The sequence below is a fragment of the Capricornis sumatraensis genome, chromosome 15 (genome assembly GCF_032405125.1).
Source record: "Capricornis sumatraensis isolate serow.1 chromosome 15, serow.2, whole genome shotgun sequence".
NCBI classification, from domain to species: Eukaryota; Metazoa; Chordata; class Mammalia; order Artiodactyla; family Bovidae; genus Capricornis; species Capricornis sumatraensis.
Genome location: NC_091083.1, coordinates 60458656 through 60479400, shown reverse-complemented (window position 1 = coordinate 60479400; position 20745 = coordinate 60458656). Strand labels below are relative to the sequence as shown.

Below are 20745 nucleotides of genomic sequence, written 5' to 3'. Positions count from 1 at the left end.
CTGCCAGAGGCCCTGCCTGAGGCTGGCTCGGCCCGAGCGCTATTAGGATGAGCAAGTCACCCTCCCCGGGATGGCAGGCCGGTTCTGTACTGCAACACAGAGACCCACCTGCAGCCACTCAGCCTTAGCTTTGATGGGGGACTTCAGGGGGCGGGGGGTGGGGAAGTACTGACGGGCACTAGGGTCTTGAGTGTGGTATTCTGTGCACAAGCTTGGTTTATTCTTTTTAATAGGCAGGTGAATTAACTGTAAAGTGCTCCCTTTGTTTAAAGATCTGATTTGGCTACTTGCTGTGTGTGGAGATGGACTGCGTGGATGGGGTGGGGGAACCCCTGCAGGTGAGGTTAAGTTGTATAGGCATTAGCTACCCTGGTAAGTGCCTGGGGATCTGTACTTGTTGGCATCTCAGGACTGTTAAGGCTCTCACTGTAGGTTCTCTCTTAATGCATGACCTGCTGCCCACTTGTTCACACCTGCTGACCTCCAGGAAAGTCAGGTGACTGCTTGGTGTTTGGGAGCCACACAGAGGAAAACGGGAGTCAGTGACCACTAGTAAATTGTGGAGGTTGTGTGTACACTTCAGCGTACCAACTACAAAAGGGACAAGGGAGGAGAGGAAAGTGGCAGTCCTTCCCCAAAAAATACCCAGGCAAAAAGCCCCACAAAATGACAACTCCAGTCTTCTGATCTTTATGTCTGAATAGCCACCTTTTAAAAATGTTTTTAAATTGGCTGTGCTGTGCAGCATGTGGGCTCTTTAGTTCCCAGTCCAGGAACTGAAGCTGCATGCCTTGCACTGAGAGCTCAGAGTCTTAACCACTGGTCCACCAGGGAAGTGCCCTGTATAACTAGCTCTTAACATATATGTAGATACTTTAAAGTTTCTTATTAATGTTTGATTCTGGGAATTCATTCATCATCTTTAGTTCTTCTCGTAAAGGCTATTTTGAAATGCCCTTTTCATTTGAATGCAGAAACCCTCCTGAAAGGGCTCTGCAGGCACTCTGCTCTTTAGAAAGGGCACATGCACGCCCAGGGACCACTGGAATGGAGGAATTAAGCAGCGGTGGCTGTAGTGTCCTTAGAGGTTATGGAGGACACTGTCTCATTAGGGAACTTTTACAGTTCAGATTAATTTGCAGAAGTTGCCATAAATGTTTGCATGATGACACAGCTTTAGCCATTACACGATTTTAATCTGTTCACATTACAACAGGACCAAATACACAAGAGCGTGATCAAATCATCCATAACTTCTTAATTACAGTTTACCTATTTCTGACATATTGCACTGCCATCCCATCCAGCGCCCAAAGGGTTTTAATGGCTTTCTAGAATTACCACGGAGTTATCCAATTGGATCCATGGGCAGCCAGTGATGGGAGGAACTATTTACTTGCAGGCAACTGGGTTTTCATCTCCTATTTGCTTTGTAACCTGCAGTAATAGGGAAGCCAGTGGATGGGTGATAGTAGCTCATTTTGAGAAACTTCACTCTCTTCACATGCATATCACGAGGAAATAACCAAAATATGCACCAAGAGAAAAATTCTCTCGATGTTTGTATCGTGACATGCCTTTTATCTACAGAATTAAAAAAAAATAAACTTTTAAACACTTTCTACTTGTGGTTTAAAAAGCACCAAAACCAAAAGCAGATTTAGTAAGAAACTGCCCCTGAATTACTTAGTTTGAGTTCATAACTTCTTTAGATGCTAAGAAGACTTATAACCTGTGATTACATAAGAATTTATACACATGCTTCCTCTGGCACTTTTTTCACTTTCTCAAATCTAAAAAGGCAATTCAATAGATGCAGGAAAGGATACAGATCTAAAGTAAAAAAAAACACACAAAAAAAACAAAAAACAAAAACCCTGCTGATTTATATTACTATAAAGATTTTTGTTTGCTCAATAGTAATCATTAAAGTACAAAGAAATTCAATTTTAGATGGCTAAATTGCTTTATTTCAGACTAAATAAATTCCTTTTCTTGGAGCCTAACTGCCCAGACTTAATGTTGAGTAAAAATATTTCAAAATGCATCCCACTATCCTAATCTTTTGTATGGTGAAAATTGCTCACTTTCACTTCTGACTCTTTGTGACCCCATGTCTATGGAATTCTCCAGGCCAGAATACTGGAGTGGGTAGCTGTTCCTCTCCAGGGGATCTTCCCAGCCCAGGGATCAAGCCCAGGTCTCTCCTATTGCAGGCAGATTCTTTACCAGCTGAGCCACCAGGGAAGTCTAAGAATACTGCAGTGCAGTAGCCTATCTGTTCTCCAGGGGATCTTCTCATCCCAGGTATTGAACCGGGGTCTCCTGCATTGGCTTCCCTGGTGGCTCAGAGGTTAAAGCATCTGCCTGCAAAGCCAGAGACCTGGGTTCAATCCCTGGGTCGGGAAGATCCCCTGAAGGAAATGGCAACCCACTCCAGTATTCTTGCCTGGAGAATCCCATGGATGGAGAAGCCTGGTGGGCTACAGTCCACAGGGTTGCAGAGTTGGACATGACTGAGCGACTTTTCACTTTCACTCCTGCATTGCAGGCAGATTCTTTATCAGCTGAGCTAAGTAGATATAGATTTAAAAAAAAAAGCAACACACACTAAAACCAAAAGAAATCTGTCCCAATTTTGAAGGGCCTCTTCCTTTAGCTGTACAGTGGTTATAGCAACATTGGTCTGTCTTGAGACTGAGATGGTAGACTCAGGATTTTAGAGCGTGTTTGATTCCTTCACTTCACACACAAGAACCTTGTTTGAATGAGGAGACTGAATCCCTCACAAGTCATGCAGGTGGTTAGTGAAATACCCACAACTTGATCTGACCAGGCCCCCTGGTATTCTGGACACAGTGGTCCTGCCAGCTACCCAGTGGGGCGTGACGCAAGGCCTCATGGTAACAGTTCAGGATTTTTTTAATCATGGAGAAAGAACTGCACAGAATCTCTACTGAGCAGTGAATCTGTCCTTTACTCAGTTAACTTTAATCCTTTCCTTATCACAGGGCCTGTCCCTAAGTCTCGACTCTAATTATTCCATCTGCCTCTTGAATAAAATGACTTATCTCTAATTAACTTGGCTGGAAATGATTCAGCCCTTTGCCTATCAGTTACTTTATTCATCTGGTATCAGAGGCCCCATGGCCTTGTGAGTCATTTCTGTCCCAGTAATGAAAGATGCCTCCTGGTACCTTAATTGTGGGGACTGAAGCATGACAACTGAGGGGCCCTGACTTCAAAAGCTCAGGACAAAAGCCTCAGGCACAGGGCTCAAGGGGCTCCTAAGCTGCTTCTGTCCAGCACCCCCGCTCCTCTTTGTGTGCCCTGTGCCGAGAACGAGATAAAACTTACATACAGGTCAAGAGTCTGGGGCAGGAAGTCCTCTCCAGAAGCCAAGAACAAAAGCATTCTCTTGGGCTCGTCCTCAGCGTGGCTGAGTGGCCCTGATAAATTATATAGTGAGCTTAAGTATCAAGGTGAGAGCTGTTCCTGGGGCAAAAGCTGAAGTGTTTCAAAATTTCCTGTCCAGCTGTATTTCTCCATCCTCCAGAAGTGGTTAACAATCAAGCAGTTCTCACTTAGCAGTGGGATCTTACTTAGCCAAGTGCTTTCAAGTTTCAAAGAGAAACACTGCACTTGCCACAATTCTTATCTTTAAGTATTTAAAGGGTAAATGAAATACCCCCAAAAGTACAGTGGGCGGCTGTCATGATCACGCCCGAGACCTGCAGTCCAGAGCCTTAGATTTTCATGTCAGCTCGGCCATCAACTCCATAAGCAAGTTAATGAGTGGTTCTCTAGTTTCCTATGAGAAACACTCCCAGGATATAAAAGTTCATTTATAAGACAAAGTGAAAGGTATTTTGTGCTTAATAATTTCAACATTAAAAGTACTTCTCTATAGGTTTGAAGTGCATGATAAGAAATGAATACTATGATTTAGTATTTTGTCTTCCAATCTATGCTTTTAATAATCATAGGCTAAGTGGCATCACGTGGATACAACGGGTGCCTGCAAAGGGGGATGAGGCCAGCAGACAACCCACCTCCCCTCCCCCACCCCTGGCCACTAGCTCTGACATGATGTCTGCAATTTGAAGATAAGGAGTAAGACAGCTTTGATGACAGAGCCCAATTCTGTCAATTAATGTCATGAAAAAGAGCACTATTTTGAGACATTTTCAAAATGTCTCCTGGATCCCTTTGGTCACTAGATATGACATCTCTTCTTCCTTTAACTTTTTGGGTTTTTTTTTTTGGCGGCTGTGGGATCTTTGTTCCCCAACCAGGGATCGAACCCATGCCCCCTGCAGCTCGGAGTGCTAACCACTGGATGGACAAGAAGTCCCTGTTCTCCCTTTATCATATTCCTCAGCCGTGCAGATGGCTCCCATAAAGAAGTCTGACAGAAATCAAAAGCCAACAGCTAGAGGGAACTGTACTTTAATTTACTGGCATTGCCAATCTATGAACAAGACAGGTATTGTTTTTTTTCCATGAAGGGAGATGGTTTCCAATCTGCTATAATATGTGCCCACAGCTTCACCTTGAACATGCAGCATTCAGGCTGTACTCAGGGTCTAGAAGGAAAAGAGAAAATCCAAGTTGTTGGTCCTTTTATGTTTTCTTAAAAATCCAACACAAATAGGGGAAATAACTTCCTTACAATGAGCTGTACAATACGATTGCAGCTTCAGTTCACTCGGCTGGTGATAAACCTTGGCTCTCAGATGTAAAAAGTGTGGGTTCACGTGAGAGGCCTAGTCAAAGAGGCACTTCCCTGCTAAGTAAAGGCAAACACTCTCCCCACAGTTAAGAAACACTCTGCCTTTAGAAGACGTTGAGGCAGTGGGGGCTCATTCCCTGTATGAGGTATAGACAATGGTCACTGTGCTGTTTACTGGAGCCAAACCCTACTTCCTAGCCCCAAGGACATCGCAAGGTTGAGGGCATTCGATGCAGGGTCGGCCATGCTGCAGGCAGAGGTGGGGTGATTTTTCTCAGTTAGCTCACTGTTAAAACAAAAACAACCCAACCTAAAGCTCTCATTCCTCAGAATGATGAGATTAGACAGAGTCCCAACAGAAACAGGGCTCAATTCAAAACACCGCATCTCCAGACTTGTAATAAAATATTTACTAATTTAAAATGAAAACAAAGAATGCTTGGGGGAGACAGTTCCAATAAGTAAAATTGCTCATAACCACAAGCTGCCAAAGGATTAATATTTATTACATTTCCTGGCTACTGCGGATCTGAAGCTTTTTTTTTTAAAGCAAAACAAGAAAATTAAATCTGAAAAACATCCCTCTGGTAATTTGCCTCACTTTATCTTTGAAATAATAATGTCAAGAAAGTGGTTTAGAGATCAAATCACTTCAGTAGTTTGAACTTATCAACTGTACGAAACTGTCTTACTTTGTAATGCCAACATCAGAGGTGAAATGAACCAAACTCTGAAAACATAATAAATTTAGCAAAACAGTATTCACTGCAGGGTCTTGATGATTTTAATGCTTGATAAGAAATCAGGACCCTTGCCTGTACTGGCAGCCCTTATGCTTGAGAACACTAGCAGATGTGGGGAAAATAAACTCTCAAAGAAGTGTAATTTTTCAAGCTTCTGAAGTAGTTACATAACTCCAAAAACAATTATAAAAGTTGGGAGTTTATCCTCCGAATTATTTGATTTTGTGTAGACAAATGAGACAGGTTTAATTAAAATAAGATGGCCGATGGCTCTTTACCTAAGCTTCGCTAAATGAACTGAAAATCAACGTGGCAATTACTTCTGCTTGTCAGGGCCTCCCAATGACATTCTTTGATTAAGCCATGGGACTTCTACAACCTGTATGCCTCAAATTATCATCCCACTAACTCTAAATGTACCAACTGACCAAACATGGACAGTTATTTCAGAAAGCTGAAATTTGCTTTTTAAAAGCTTTCTAAAAACTTATCGTGCAACTTTTTCTAAATGTTATCAGTAACTTACATGTTATTCCTTTTTCACTTTCACAATTTTTATGCTGCTGCCAGAAGTCTTCATGGCGTTTGCTTTGAATTCGGTCTTCAGTGCATCTCTGACTGCTTTTGCACAGATCTGGGAGTATCGGATGTAGCTGGGAGGAAATGAGAGAGCAAGAAAGCTAATAATCAATGATCCAGCTAGACTGGTTGTGTGACTGTGCTTTTGTTTTCCTGCCTATACTTTGTTTTGTTGTACATTATTGTAGAACTGAACTTTAAAATAAATGACTGATGCAAAAGGAATATACACAAAGAGAAATAAGACCAGAAAGAAATGTATCAAAGCCTTCACTGGTATTAGAATGGAAGATTTTTTATTTTTCTTTGCACTGTTTTCTCTTCACTGCATATTAATTTGAACGAAAGATGCATAGATTTATTAGAGGGAAAAACCCACAGCACAGCCCTAAATTGTTAACAGAGGGTATAACATGACTGTACTTTTTCCCATTTGATTCAACATTTTGTCTTTTGTTATTCTTATAAGATAAAGCATACATAATTAAAAGAGGAAAAAAACACACCTACTTTGAATGAAAAGAGCTCTACTTCTGATTATTTAAAGTTTTCCTCAGAATACTGGATTCTGATTCACAGGTCTGCCATTGAAAATAACTTTCCAATCAAAGTTTCTAAGTTAAACTGAGAGGCCCTTGGAGAACATCATCAATTCAAGCAAAGTATCTCACAGCCTGCTTCCTGTTTGCTACATGGGACTTCCATCAACACCTTATTTTCCAGGAGATGTAAGCTCACTTTTAACACTCTTTGAAAACAGGAAGGGGAGTTTGCTGCTGACTATTTTCTCATGTTTTCAGGTTTGTTTTTGGGGGGACCAGAGATAGGAGTTCAGATTCTTGCTTCCACTCCTAGGAATTGGTGATCTTTGCATCTTTTTGTCTAATTTGCTCACCTGTAAAAACAACAGGACAAAGCAGAAGGATACAGTATTTGTCCCACTGGTGGCTGGGAGGATGAAAGACCAAGTGAGATGAGCAGGTCTGCCCCACCTATTTCGTGGTAGGTGCTGCCTCTGAGGGGGACCATTATGCCTTCAATCTTACAGAACTCTGCCTCGACCTTGAAAATCAGGAAACTCTTGGGTTGCCCAGTCACATACCCACAGGTCACCATTAGGAGGTGCTACTTAGTCTAGTCAAGTAACAAACTGTGTTAACCTGAGCCAGGTGAGCAGCTCAATCGGGTGTACGGGCAAAGAAACCAGGTGTGACACCTAGATCCATGGTTTCTCCATCTCATCAGAAACCATGGCCTCCAGTGTGTTCCATATTCTGGCTTCCCAGGAGCCACCCCTCACCTGTGGCAGAGCTCTTTACACCTTATCAAGGGCTTTCACCCGTTTTACCGATAAACCTGACAATAGGAGTTAATTTTTAATGATTCTAGGAAGAAACGCCAGCTACGGTGACCGTGGTTACACCCAGAGAACCCCTCTGCTCTCTCGAGCTCTGTTACTTCCAGAACCTCAACTGAGTCCAATTCAAAGGCCAAAGGCCGCGCGGGTGAGAAGCGCCGTCCTTGAGAAGACATGGCACTTGTCGAGGGAGCTCCTGGGGGCACGCAGGTGCTCGGCGACACTCGGCAAGTGCCGGCAGGTGCTTGGGCCCCGGCGGCCGTGACCCTGGCCCAGCGTCCGCAGGCCGCCATCTTGGGACCTCACTCGCCGGGCCGACCCCCATCCGCGAAGTGCCCGGCGTGACCTCCGACCCCGGGCCGCCCCGTACCTCTCCGTGCCCCAGAGGTCCGCCCTTCCCGAGGCCTGGGCCTACCTGAGTCCAGCCTGTCGCCAGTACGCCACCATGATGTCGCGAGAGGGGCCGCGTCGGGCCGAATCGCGAAGACCTATCAAAGTCGGCTCAGCGCGCGGCCCGACTGCCGGAAGGTCAGGTCTGAGAAGCGGAAGGGGCGGGGCTCCGAGCCTGCCAGTCCCGCCCCGCCTTCCCGGACGGCCTCACCGCCTCGTCGCAGAACGCTCCCAGCGCCGTGAGCCAATAAGGGCGCGCGACCCATGCTGCGGTTGCCAGTGCAGGTGTGCCCCGCGGGTTTCCGTAGTAGCCTCGGCGGGGCTAGAGGGGAGGCGTGACCGCGTGGCTCCGGGAGCGCGGGACTCTGAACCGTGTCGAGGCCGGTGTTCTGGGCGCGCCACCCCTTTCCCACCCCTGGACCCGACAGCCGGGTCCGGACCTTGACGACGCGCCAGCACGACCGTCCCGAGTTAACAGTTAACCATGGCGAGCAGACCGTCGACAGTTCTGGGGTTTCAGGCTGGCCCAGGGTGGGTAACCAGACAGGGCAGCAGAGTCCGGCCGGGGAAGCAGACCGGACATCGGAGGAAGGGAGGGCCGACCAACCTAGAATCTAAACCTTGGGCGCTGAGCCGGCTCCAGCACGTGGCATTAGGCGAATTCTTACAAGGATAAAACACTTCTTTTACTCCTTGCAGTTATTAGAAAGAAATTATAATCAGGAAAAACATCATAGTTAAAAGGAAGTTTTTATTAACAGGACGTTTCTTAATTCATATAAGATCCACCTTTAATATTAAAAAATATGCTACATTCTGAGAGCCTTAATTCTAACCCACGAACACCAGTATTCCAGTCCTCTCAAATGCTTATTTTAACAGGTAAAAGCCATTAACTACCAGCTACTTTACTAAAAGTAACTACCCTGGAAAATGAAAATTTATACAATTATTAGAATTTAAAAAGGATAAAAAAAAGTTAGGATAACATTTTGTTTAGAAATCTTTTTATCATTAGGCTATTCTGACACTTTCCAGAACAAGTATAATTTTCAGAAATTATACAAGGTAATTTATTAAATATCAATATTTAGCAATGTTTTGTTTAGTTGAAATGTTATTCGAATTGTAAAAAATATCATAAAAATGATAAAAAACCTTATTGGCTTTAATGTGCTTTTACAAATAGCCTCAAGCTAAACAGTATTTTAAGTAGAAAAACACTAGTTTTTAAATTGGTATACGATTTTTGTGGTTTATGTACCTATATTAACTGGTTTCTTTTGTAGGAAAACTGACTATAAGTTTATAGCATTAAGTACTGTGAAATAAAAGCAAGAGCTCATCACCATTTAATAACAGTACTCTGTATGCAACAATTTGAAGGATCATAGTTATTCCTCCTTAGTGGTTGATAGTTAATTGCCTGCTACACAAGACACATATTGGACTGTTCATCCAGAGCAAGGATTTCCTATAAATAAAAGCTGCAAAGCAGTTCATAGGGTGCTTTAGGCCAATGCTTTTTTTTTTCCACCCTATTATTTTTTCTTCTCCACCACCCCCATCCCCCACAGTGACACAGTGTTATTAAAAACATTAAGTCCCTGGGATTTATGCTTCAGATCAAGACATCATTTGAGTAATTTCAAATGATGTACAGCTCTTCAGGTAACAAAGATGTTTTGTGGTCATAATTACTTCACTAAGTAATTATATGCAAATAACCTGACATATCATGCTTTAGCAATTACAGAACCATGATTTTGACACATGGAAATTTATAAGTTAGGCAAATGTGAAATGCTAAAAGATATGAACAGCTGTTCTTCTGTTTAAGTTTAGAGTGCTGCAAAATTCTGGTAATGACTTTATTTTTTCAGTTAACATAACCAGCCCACGATACAGCATACTAAATCATAAAGTACAAATCCAAGGAAGGTAATACCTTTACTAAGTTACAAAACTTTGGCAAATCAGTACAGTACTCTTTATAACACAATAAAATGTACTTTTGTTGGAGTCACTACTTTCGTGATAATTTTTACTCCAAAAAATATCATTTGAGTATGAAATTTAAGCATTGTGATTTTTAACGGTGGTTTATAGCAGAGCAAATTATTTCATACAATTAATGTCTTTTTAAAACGATAGTTTCTCCTTTAAAAGTGAGTTCCCTCATGGAAGCTCTCCAAGTTTACCGCAGCAGGGCAGTCGTGCGTATGCAGAAGGGGCTCTGCTTGGTTCTGCGGTTGGTCCAAAGCCAGGTAAAGTTCCAATGCATGAAAAGCTTTAAAATTCTACCTTAAGGAGGTTTCATCAGCCAATAGCAATTTCCAAGCATACTTTTCAAAAAACTTAAAATTCTGCATAAATACTGGAATCCTCAAAATCAGTCATTTCAGACAATACTAATTTCAGCTGATCCCTTTTATTTAGAAACCCTGAACCTCTGTTTGATCAAGTCACATAGCTTTTCTTAAGCTTATTAAAAAAAAAAAAAAATTCTACCTAAAATAGAGTTCTATTTTTTAAATAACAAATAAATATACTGCCAGCTTGTAGAGACCTGGGGAACTGGGTGCCATCTATCCACCTCCATTATCATTTCTCCACAAACGCTGCTGCTGCCATTGGTGTCCGTATGCTTCCTCTTGCTGAAGCTGTCAGCTCTTCAATTTCAGCATTTAATTTATGTATTACCCACTCCATTGCTTCTCGGCCCTTAAAAAAAAAAATCCAGTATGTTTACTGATACCAAGTGAGGGCAAAGGCATGCATAAGTAGTACATCAGGAAGTCACAATGGGCGGAACAAGCGTAACTAAACCTCACTAGGACAGTTTTTCTCTTTGTATTTTCTTCTTTAATGTTATTTACCAAATATCAAATGCTTTCAGAAACTGGCTTGATCTAAAACTGGTTATTTTGTTTTCAAAAGATGTTCTAAAAAGAATCTACAATTAATGATAGTGATGTTTTACTTTATGATTAGAACAGTCCCCCTTCTGATGGTGAGGTCAAGCTCCATTTCTCTTTTTATGTCCATATTTTACACCAAATTCCTGTCTGAGGCTCTGGTCTAACTTCCTCTCCAACCCCTCTCTCCTGGCACTCTGTGCACTTCCCTGAGGGACAGAATGAGGAGCACTGACTGCTTCTGGCCTTGGGGCCTTTGCACATGCAGCTGCTCCACCTGGACCACTCCCTAGCAGACCCCTCACGGCCTACCCACCCCTCGCTCAGACTCAGCAGCACCACCACTTACTCAGCACTCATGAAGCACTCTCATACCTTTCTGTACTTTTGCTTTCCTAATGCCGTGTTGTATGATTAATGTCGCCTTCCTCTTAGTTCCACGAGGGCAGGCACCACGTTTGTTTTGCTCCCCGCTGTGTCCCCAGTCTAGCCTAGCACTCTGCCTGACATAGAGAAGGCATCTATGAATATCTTTGGACTGCTGAATGATATTACACGTTATAAAACAGTGCATTAGGCATCTCTTTCTCTAAACTTACTTTATTTTAAATCATACATTCTCAACGGGGCAAATATTAGTTGGGGGGTAGTGGGGAAAAATCTCATTTTTTTTAACGTACAAAGCACAGATGCAGACCCATATATCTCTGCATCTGTAGGCATAATGTTTGGCATTAAATAATTTCTCAGGGTGGGGATAGTTAGGAGAAAATATCTACAGTGGATCTGGGGGTGAAGGGAGATGATAATGAGAAACAGGCTGAGAATCTATGCTTTAAACAGTAACACACATCTTCGCCTCCCCCTGTCCCCAAGTACTGGGCCCCCAGTCACAGATTTCCCATGATAACTCATTTACTCTTCACACCCAACCCTGTAAGGTGGGTAATTAATCTTCACTTCACAGATAGGAAACTCAGGCAGAGAAAGGCTCACTTAGTTAACTGCCCAAGATGAAAGGCTGGTCAGAGTTACAGGTGGAATGTGAACCCAAACACACTAGACCCCAGTAACAGCCCACATGGCATCACATTGCAGTGGCTCAGGCAGCTCACAAGGACAGCTCTTCTAAGAAATGACCCAGGAAGAAGAGCAAGCAGGGAGGGACTTCCCAGGTGACCCAGCGGTTAAGACTCTGTGCTTCCATTACAGGGGGCCTGGGGAACTAAGATCCCACAAGCCTGTACCCCACCCCCGACATTAAGTGAGAGCAGCCTTACTTTATTAGCATTTGATGATATCGTACTTGCCATCAGCCCTTCAAGGTAACTGCCGAGACTGACTCCTTTCACAGTAATTATGGCTTCTTGAGTCAAAATAGTTCTAGAACAAAACACATTCGCATAGCTTCAGGATGACTAATTTTCATCTTTCATACTTAAGAAAAATTAAAATATATTGTAAAATCAGCTTGTTAAAATACTTTTCACTTACTTTTCTGGGTCTTGAGGATGTGGTTTGTATATAAGTCTCTCATCTACTGAAACCATATTTGTAAATGAAATCTACAGAATTAAAAAAAGTCAAATAATGTTGGGAATCAAGATTAAAAACATTTCCCAAATTAACTCACAAACCAAAATCTTGCTAGGTAAATATGCAGAACAGCATATAAACCACTTTGATATTACTATGTAAATAGAAGTTTTCAATATTTATTGCTTACTTTTTATTAAAAAAGTAATAAACTTGACAAAAGCACCATAATAGTAATAATATACACTGATTCCAAATTTATTTTATTGAGTGCTATCTCCTAGAAGCAACAGGCAGGCTCATTAGAGCACTGAGGCTGCAAACAGGCAGAGTTGGTCCAGCATCTGAGTACGAATTTCTTAGACCAGGCTGAAGAGTGTATGTCCACTTTTATATCAACTACAAGAGGGAACGGAGAAGGAAATGGCAACCCACTCCAGTATTCTCGCCTGGAGAATCCCATGGACAGAGGAGCCTGGCAGGCTACGGTCCATGGGGTCGCAAGAGTTGGACACAACTTAGTGACTAAACCACTGCCACCACCACAAGAGAAGAAAAAACTAAGCTGGGTAGTTACTTACATTTGTAGATTTAAGTTCCATTGTTTTCTCTATGGGATCCACTACAGAATGTTCTTGCACATATGTTTTGGTTCTTGCTGCACCAATAATCTAAGTAAAAACATTTGGAATTAGTGATCAGAGGAGGATTTCTTAACTAGTGTTATCAATATTTTATTTGTAGGTAAAGATGTATTAGTATTTTGAACCAAAAATGTGTTTTCATAAAAAACACAAGGAATGAGACAAAGATCAGAAAGGAGGCCCACTTAAAGGAGAAGATGAGACTCCCAGACACAAAAACCCTCTGCAGAGACAATTTAGCCACCAGCCAGCTGAGAACGTATGCAGGACAAGGCAGGATGCGGAAACTGCCAAGGTTGACGTGGAGCAGTGAGCCTGACGTGGAGCAGTGGTTTTTCCAGGCAGAAAACCAGCCACTTCACAACAAAGGTAACACGGCACATCCAGGGGCACTCCCACGCTCTGACCCCAAGCCCATCCCAACCCTGCTCACTTCTTTGTCCACATCATCTAGTGCAGTAGTTCGTACAAAGGAAGCAATTAGCACATTCCTGGTGAAAAACATGTACTTTCGTTTTCTGCGTGGGCCCACCTTCTATGAAGAGAGTTTCTAGATAACTTGGTCCTTACACTAGGATTCTCTCCCATCATGATAGACTGGATCCCTAAAACCTGCTCCCTTGAAAGAGCTTAGAATTACATTTTCCAATGTACAGACAGAAGCACCAGATCTTGGAACAAACATGGCCACAGCAAACTGAGATTATGCCTCACTTAACGTCGCACCACCACTGACCCCAGCAGCTGCCCGCTAACCACCAGCACCAAATCCCAGCTGCCGTAGCTCAAGCTGTTGGCAAGGTAGGAAAAGCAGAATAAAACTTTCAGATCACAAAGCATTAGCTGGCTTCCTTCAGAAGGTTTTATCAGGTGACTTCATGAAGACTGTAATAATATTTCCAATTCATTATACACTCATAACTCAAGTTTATTATAATACAATTTGAACTGATGCAAAAATGACATTCAGAATCGGCTCCCACCACCTATCTGAAATTATAACGTGGTTTAGAAAACTTCTCTACAGCAGTCACACTGCTTCAGGAACAAAGGCACACTTACAGATTTCACAATGGAAGGCAGTCCCCACTCTGTGCTGAGAAGTCTATGGCTGTGCAACTTTCCAGAGGGATCTATGTGTCTGTCCAGTACATCAACTCCAACCACACTCGGATTCATAGGGTTTGGGTATTTCTGCATTGCAGCTGTTGTAACGGTTTCCCATGGATGGCTGCAGACACGAATCAAAAATCAAACCTTTAGCAACATGCATATAAATTAAACCATTTATATAACTCACCAAAGTATTCCTTAGAATTAAAGTTTACTTAATTTGCCCACGGAAAATTATTTTCTGAAATGTTGACCGGAAGATGATTTCAGGGGACTCAGTCTACATTATGAACATGTACAGATTTCAGTCTTTTTTTCAGTACATAGGCTATGTGTCACAGCTGATGCCTGCAAGGTTAAAATAACCTATAGAATACTCCAGTAGTTTCCTGAGTCATATTTTCCACTCACCAGTATCCTCTCACATGTAAATTTTGTTTCTAAGAATCACTGATTCATATTAAACAGGTACTTGCCTCTAACAATGTAATAAATAATTGTGACCCCTCCAATCTTTTATTCTTCACTTTCCTCCAAAGAGTGGTTCTGACATCTGTTTTGAAAAGGTCACTCAATATACTGTTTGTTTTCTAAGGTACTCCTAATGTGCCATTTTCTAATAGTCTCTCTTCATCAGCCTTTGCTTATGAAGGATTAAGATGGCAACAGCATCATCATGGAACTTGCAGCATCTTTGTATTTCTGGAAAGACACATGTACTTGGGTGATTTACAACATAATGTGCATTTGTTCTCTTCACAGCTTACCTGAACAATATACTTATACAAAAGATACCCCTTTCAAGTGAGCCTCTGACTAATCACAATGAACATTAAAAGTGATTCTACGTCTTCACTGAAAGGAAAGATAAAATCTGGAGATGGTGTTTCAAACTTCACTTACTGATAAACAACACAGCACAGCTTTTTATTTTTCTAAAAGCAAAACAAATAGGTACTAATCTATTTCAACTTTTCAGACAACTAAGCCTGATAACTTTTTGTGGACAGAAGGAAAATCTCAACTCCATTCGCTTTGCAAAACCCTGGACAACCAATACCATTTTTCTTTTTTAAACAAATTTACTTTTAATGAAGGATAATTGCTTTACAATACTGTGCTGGTTTCTGCCATACATCAGCCATAGGTATACATATGTCTCCTCTCTCTTGAACCTCCCTCCCACTCCACCATTACTCTTAATGCCTTCATTTTTGCTATACTATACAGAAATGAATCCCATTGTATTTTTAATCTCAAGCCTTCTTCAGCATTAAGTGCAGGCATACAAGCGAAGCGATTTCACAAATCTAAACAGTCCTCACAAAAAGAAGTGATAGGGGCCAAGCACTCTGACTGTTACCAAGGAAACTATCTAAAATGAGAATCAGATGAGTGAGCCCTTCCCTGTCTCCATCTAGTCAGAGACTGGATAGCTGGCTTCCTGGAACTTATCTCTTCCCCACCTCCTCTAAAAAATTACCAATTGCAAGGTTTCAGGATGGTTGTATGTTATTTGTAATTCAGTACTTCTCTCCTCTCTGGACCAACCTGAAAACACTGATGTTGACTTAGCTTTATAAAAACGTCTAGCTCAAAAATCACAAAGGATACATATTACAATTAACAATCTCCCAGAAATTCATTTTAACTGAATTAATGTAATCATGTGAAAAGACTTCACACAGCAAGACATCCAAAGATAGTGCCAAAGGGCAGTCAATCAGTGGAACTGGTGCTGGCTTGGTGAATTGTCCAGTTTTTTCACCTATAAAACACGGGAACACTGTTCACTGTAGGCAGCAATGATGTCTTGATTATTTACCAAAGTGGAATCGATCCAAAGAACAGCTCCTGGTGCCTACTGGGCTTTCATATTTGGTGTAAGAATCAATGAATGACTTCAACTAGATACCAACTACATGCTAGTCCTCAGAAGGAAGTCTGGCAACTCAAAGATGGGAAAGACACAGAAAGTCATTTAAAACGACTTAGATGTTGGTTAGTAACATCCTTAAGATGGGAAACACAGGGAAAGTGTAAAACTTGAGAGCGGAGATAAACAACTTCATTTTCAGGGATGCTGAGTTTGAAAAGCCCACAGAACACTGGAGCAGAGACACATTGCTGAAACCTGAAAATAAGGATTTGAAGGTCAAGAGAGGCTGGAGCCCTAGGTACAGATTTGGCTGCTGGAAATGTGTATGTATCAGCTGGGACCTTGATCAAGAAGTCCAGATTATCTGGGGAGAATCAGGGCTTCTCCCAGAACATGCAGGGCATTTATGTGAGTATGTTGATGTTCTGGGAGCAGAGTCTCAGAGCCTTCATCAAATTTCAGAGAAGTCTGCAACAAGAGAAAAATTAAGAATCTCTGATGAAATGCAAGAAGGCCAACAGAATTTCACTGAGCATTTACACTGAAGGAGAAAAAGAGAGGGAAACATTAAAGAAAAGGGCAGAATGAGTGGAGGGGTGGGGAACAACCTAGGGAGAAGAGTGTTAAGGAAGAAAGTTATGACACAGTGGAAAGAATTTAAGCATTTAAACCCAGAAGAAAACTGCCAAGAAGAAACCACCCATGATCCTAATGGTTCAAACAGAGTAGAAGAATTTGACCTAGTTAAAGAATATCAAAAAGACTGCAAATTTAGGGTCGCCCTCCTAAAAAATGGTAAACATTAGGGAGAAAAGAAACCTTCCCTCTGATTCTAACATTCTCTGCTTTCTAAGATCCAGCGAACTCCTGCATGTGTCTGATTTGATAAGAATGTAAACAGTCTACAACCTGTTTTAACATTGCCTTCAGAAACGTCGTTTTGTTTTTAAATCAAGTGGTCATACTAAAACACTACCAAAGCTATAAAAATTAAAACAGTGTGGCAACAGCAAGATCAGTCAAATAGGGCAGACAGCTCAGAAATGGATTAAATTATAAGTGACAGCAGTGTTTTAGGATGAAGGCGGCATTTCAAACCGGTGAGAGGAAAAATTATCAGTCAATTAACAGTGATGAAATAATTGATCAACAATTGTTCAGGCAAAAACGATACAGGTGATTCAAGGCATGGTTCTTCTGTACAATGAATCGTGGAAGCAGCAAAGGATTTAATTCCCAACATCCAACTGGTTTAAGATCTTTTTCCTTAGTAAACATTTCCCCTTAACCAGGAGATGTTAATGAACACGGCCTCAAAGACATCTCAGTGCTGGCAGGCCCTGACAACCCGTCACCTTCCATGTCTCAGACGACGGAAATGGGTAACCCCCAAGGTCACACAGCTTGTCAGAGTCAGGGCTGTACCTTGGACTCCAATTCCAAGGCCATAAATTGCAATTCCTCAAAGCAAGAAGCTGCTGGAAAAGTTCCACTTCCTGGTCCCCTGATCTCACCCTAAATCCACATTCCGAGGTTAAGAAACTCTACCTGAAGGTGGCGGGACGACCAGAATCTCGACAGCCCACGCCTTTCTCCCGGATTCTCGGGGCTACGGGGCTGTCAAGGACCTCGTGTTCGGCGCCGCCCCTGCCACCCGAGGGCGCGTCCCCCAGAGGAAGGCCGCAAGAGCCCCATCCCCAGTCCCCTCCCGTCCGGCCGTGTCCCCTGGGAGCCCATTTCTGAGGTGTCCCCAGGGTCGTGACCTTGGACCCCACGCCCCGGGCTCCGAGGCGCGCGGGCCCAGCTCCCCACACTAGGCCCGACGCCCGGAAGCTTCTTGAGGTGCGCCGGAGCCTCGCCGCGACTTCGGGCCCAAACTACCCTCCTACCCCCAGGTGCCCCGTGACCCCCGCCAACCTGCTCCTACCCCAAACTTACTCAAAGACGTGCTCCGAAGTCCAGATCTTCATGGTGTCGGCGGCCAGCACGGTGTCCGGGCGGCGCTAGGGCACAAATGAGGGAAAGAGGCCACTCTTGCCCCCGCCCCGCCCCTCAGCCGCCCAGCCGGCCACCCAGTGCGCACGCGCCGTCGGGCCCGACGCGAGGGACGTCCCGACGCGCTGCCCCACGCCCTATCCCGGCCCGGGTTTTGCCCCAGCCTTGCGCGCGGCGCAACGGAGCCCCGCCCCTTAGCGCCAGGCGCACCGCGCCGGCGCAGTTCGAGGGCAGCGCTCGGGGCCGCAGGCGCGGGCTTTGTACTGCGCAGGCGCGGCACACGGCCTACGGCCCGCCCCCTCGAGGGCGTAGGCAGGAGCGCGGTTTTCAGGGCAGAGTTGGGCCCAGCACAGCCGGTTCTTCGGCGCGCAGGCAGGTCCCCTCACCGCTTTCCATCCCGGCCCGTGCTTGGCTGGGGTTCTGAGGCCTGTTGACTGGTTCAGTCTGGCCGCTTACGCCGACTGCGCCTGTGTGTTTGAGCAAATGTTCATGGTGACCTATTAAGAGCTTCCTCCTATCTCCTGTCCCATTGCACCTGCCTTCCGGAGATTTTGCCCCTGGGCGGGGAGCAGGTAACGCAAGGTAGACCCGGAGACGCTAACATCAGGCAGCACAATTAGTGTCCGGTGGAAGGAGGGTGTTAGGTTAGGAGATTAGGAAGCACGAGTGCTCATGGAAGAGATGGAAAGCCTCCTCAGTTCAGTTCAGTTCAGTTCAGTCGTTCAGTCGTGTGCGACTCTTTGCGACCCGGTGAATCGCAGCACGCCAGGCCTCCCTGTCCATCACCAACTCCCGGAGTTCACTCAAACTCACGACCATCGAGTCAGTGATGCCATCTAGCCATCTCATCCTCTGTCGTCCCCTTCTTCTGCCCCCAATCCCTCCCAGCATCTTAGTCTTTTCCAGTGAGTCAACTCTTCGCATGAGGTGGCCGAAGTACTGGAGTTTCAGCTTTAGCATCATTCCTTCCAAAGAAATCCCAGGGCTGAAGGATGGATCTCAGCTCAAGTGTCACCCCATTCCCCCGCCCAGAGAGCCCTTATAATTCGTCACCCTCCTTCATCAGCTTGGCAGTTCCTCTAGCCTTAGATCCTGTTACACAGCCTGTTGTATTTTTCTTAGCACTTCTCACTCTTTGAGATCATCTTGTTTGTTTAACTTCCACTCAAACATAAGCCCTTGAGTGCAAGGATCTTGCCTGTCTTGCTCAATAATGATTCTCGGTAAAGACTCAATGGTTATTTATTAAAAAATGAAAATTATTCGTGGAATGAATGAATTACTGGAATCGTCTAGTTTACCTGTTTGGCTTCCACTAGACTGTGAGCTCCTAATGGGGAGGACCTTGCCAGACTTGTCCAGCAATCCCCCTGTACTTAACATAATCATTGTTTGTTGAATAAATGATTGAGTAAGAGGTGAGCTGGTGGGAAGGAATGCCATGCGGTTTCATCCACAGAGGAGCCTCCTTCAGTGGCTTGTCCTCTCTTCCTGGTCCCCACCACACTCCACAACCTGTACCCTCTAATAGAACAATTTACCGTTTTAAATGATGGCTCTGTAGGAAAATGTTTACATCTAGTTTCTTAGAAGCTAGTTAGAAGCACTGCCTCATTCTTGTTCTTAGCTCATTCGATTGTTAAAAACAAAAGTCAGGTTAATTTAGGAGTGAGGATAATTTTTTAAAATAGCCGAAGTCCTTTATAAAAAGAAACAGAAAAATTACATTAGACAGGAAGGAAATAATATGGTTGGGTAGTTGCTAAGTGTAATTTGTGGTACCCAGGACTTTAAAAACAAAACCTATAGTACTTAGAGGGAAGTCTTGGGGAGGTAATACTTTATCAGCTGCTGAGAGTGCCTCAGCCTCCATTAAGATGCAAAGTTAATGTCGCTGGGTGTTTAAAATACTGGTTTGGGACCCATCAGCACAGAACAGTCTGTCTCTGCTATTTCTGGAGATCCCTGAAGCTGTTCACCATCCAGGATCCCTATTCTGTTTATTTTAGAGAAGGTTATTCAACCCCTTAGTTCTAAGATTTCTGGTTTTTTTGAGTCGTGAAAATTAAATGATGCCTATCTTCCTATCCCTCTGTCAGTCTATCGGTTTTACTCACTAAAGCTGGAGTGATGGGGGTGGGAGTGCGAAAGGAAGACTAGGAGTCTAGGTCCAAGTGTTTTTCTGTGTGGAAGTAACACCGTCTTGTACTTGGAGAGCTGGACCTTTACATAGGTTATCTGCTGGAGACTCGCTTAAAAACACACAGAGGAAACCGACTCAATGAACATGATGAATTTGACCCAACTCTGGGAGACAGTGGACAAAGGAGCCTGGTGTGCTGCAGTCCATGGGGTCGCAGAGTTGGACACGTTGCAATGACTGAACGACGAGAAAGCCTTGTGTCACTTACCGTGCCTCTCACAGAAACAGGGAAGTCATTAGCAGGTCATTAATTTGACTTGAGTTTAAGTAGGTGACTGGCTCTTATGGCACTTAATTACTAGAGTGACACACAATGCCCAGAGCCTCATGCCCTTCCCTGCGCCTGGGGTGGGGTGGGGGATTCCTTCGAACCAGAAGCTTCACACCTGGCTGAGCCAAAACACAAGTCAGAAAATAACTAGAAGGTCAACAAGAAGGTGCTTTCGTATAGCATAGGAACTATAGTCAATCTCTTATAATAAACTATAATGGAAAAAAATCTGAAAAAGAATATATGTACAGCTGAATCCCTCCTGTATGCCAGAAACTAACACAATATTGTAAGTCATTTATATTTCAATAATTTTTTTAAAAAGTAGAGGACATTTAAAGCGGGGGTGGAGGGCTTAGGTGTTCAGAACAGAGGCCCATGGTTG

At 43.5% G+C, this 20745-nt stretch overlaps 1 protein-coding gene across 2 annotated transcripts; it reads right to left on the bottom strand.

Moving 5' to 3' along the window:
* Positions 1–8601: 8601 nt before the first annotated feature.
* On the bottom strand, positions 8602–17951 carry PRELID3B (PRELI domain containing 3B). Of its 2 annotated transcripts, XM_068987195.1 has the most exons (6): positions 17830–17951; positions 13962–14130; positions 12837–12926; positions 12214–12284; positions 12000–12102; positions 8602–10525 (listed from the first exon to the last, which is right to left on the bottom strand). In XM_068987195.1, the coding sequence occupies exons 1-6, from the start codon at positions 17859–17861 to the stop codon at positions 10406–10408; spliced, it is 585 nt and encodes a 194-aa protein (XP_068843296.1). In that variant the 5' UTR covers positions 17862–17951; the 3' UTR covers positions 8602–10405. The 2 variants fall into 2 exon arrangements, with proteins under 2 accessions (XP_068843296.1, XP_068843297.1); XM_068987196.1 differs by lacking the exon at positions 12837–12926.
* Positions 17952–20745: the final 2794 nt, after the last annotated feature.

What these genes read in the sequence shown, in the direction of transcription:
- PRELID3B (XM_068987195.1), bottom strand. Translation starts at nt 17,861, where the DNA reads ATGAAGATCTGGACTTCGGAGCACGTCTTTGA. An exon ending in ACTTCGGAGCACGTCTTTGA is followed by an intron (nt 14,131 to 17,829) that starts GTAAGTTTGGGG and finishes TCGTGTCTGCAG; the next exon opens with CCATCCATGGGAAACCGTTA. An exon ending in TGGAACTTAAATCTACAAAT is followed by an intron (nt 12,285 to 12,836) that starts GTAAGTAACTAC and finishes TTAATTCTGTAG; the next exon opens with ATTTCATTTACAAATATGGT.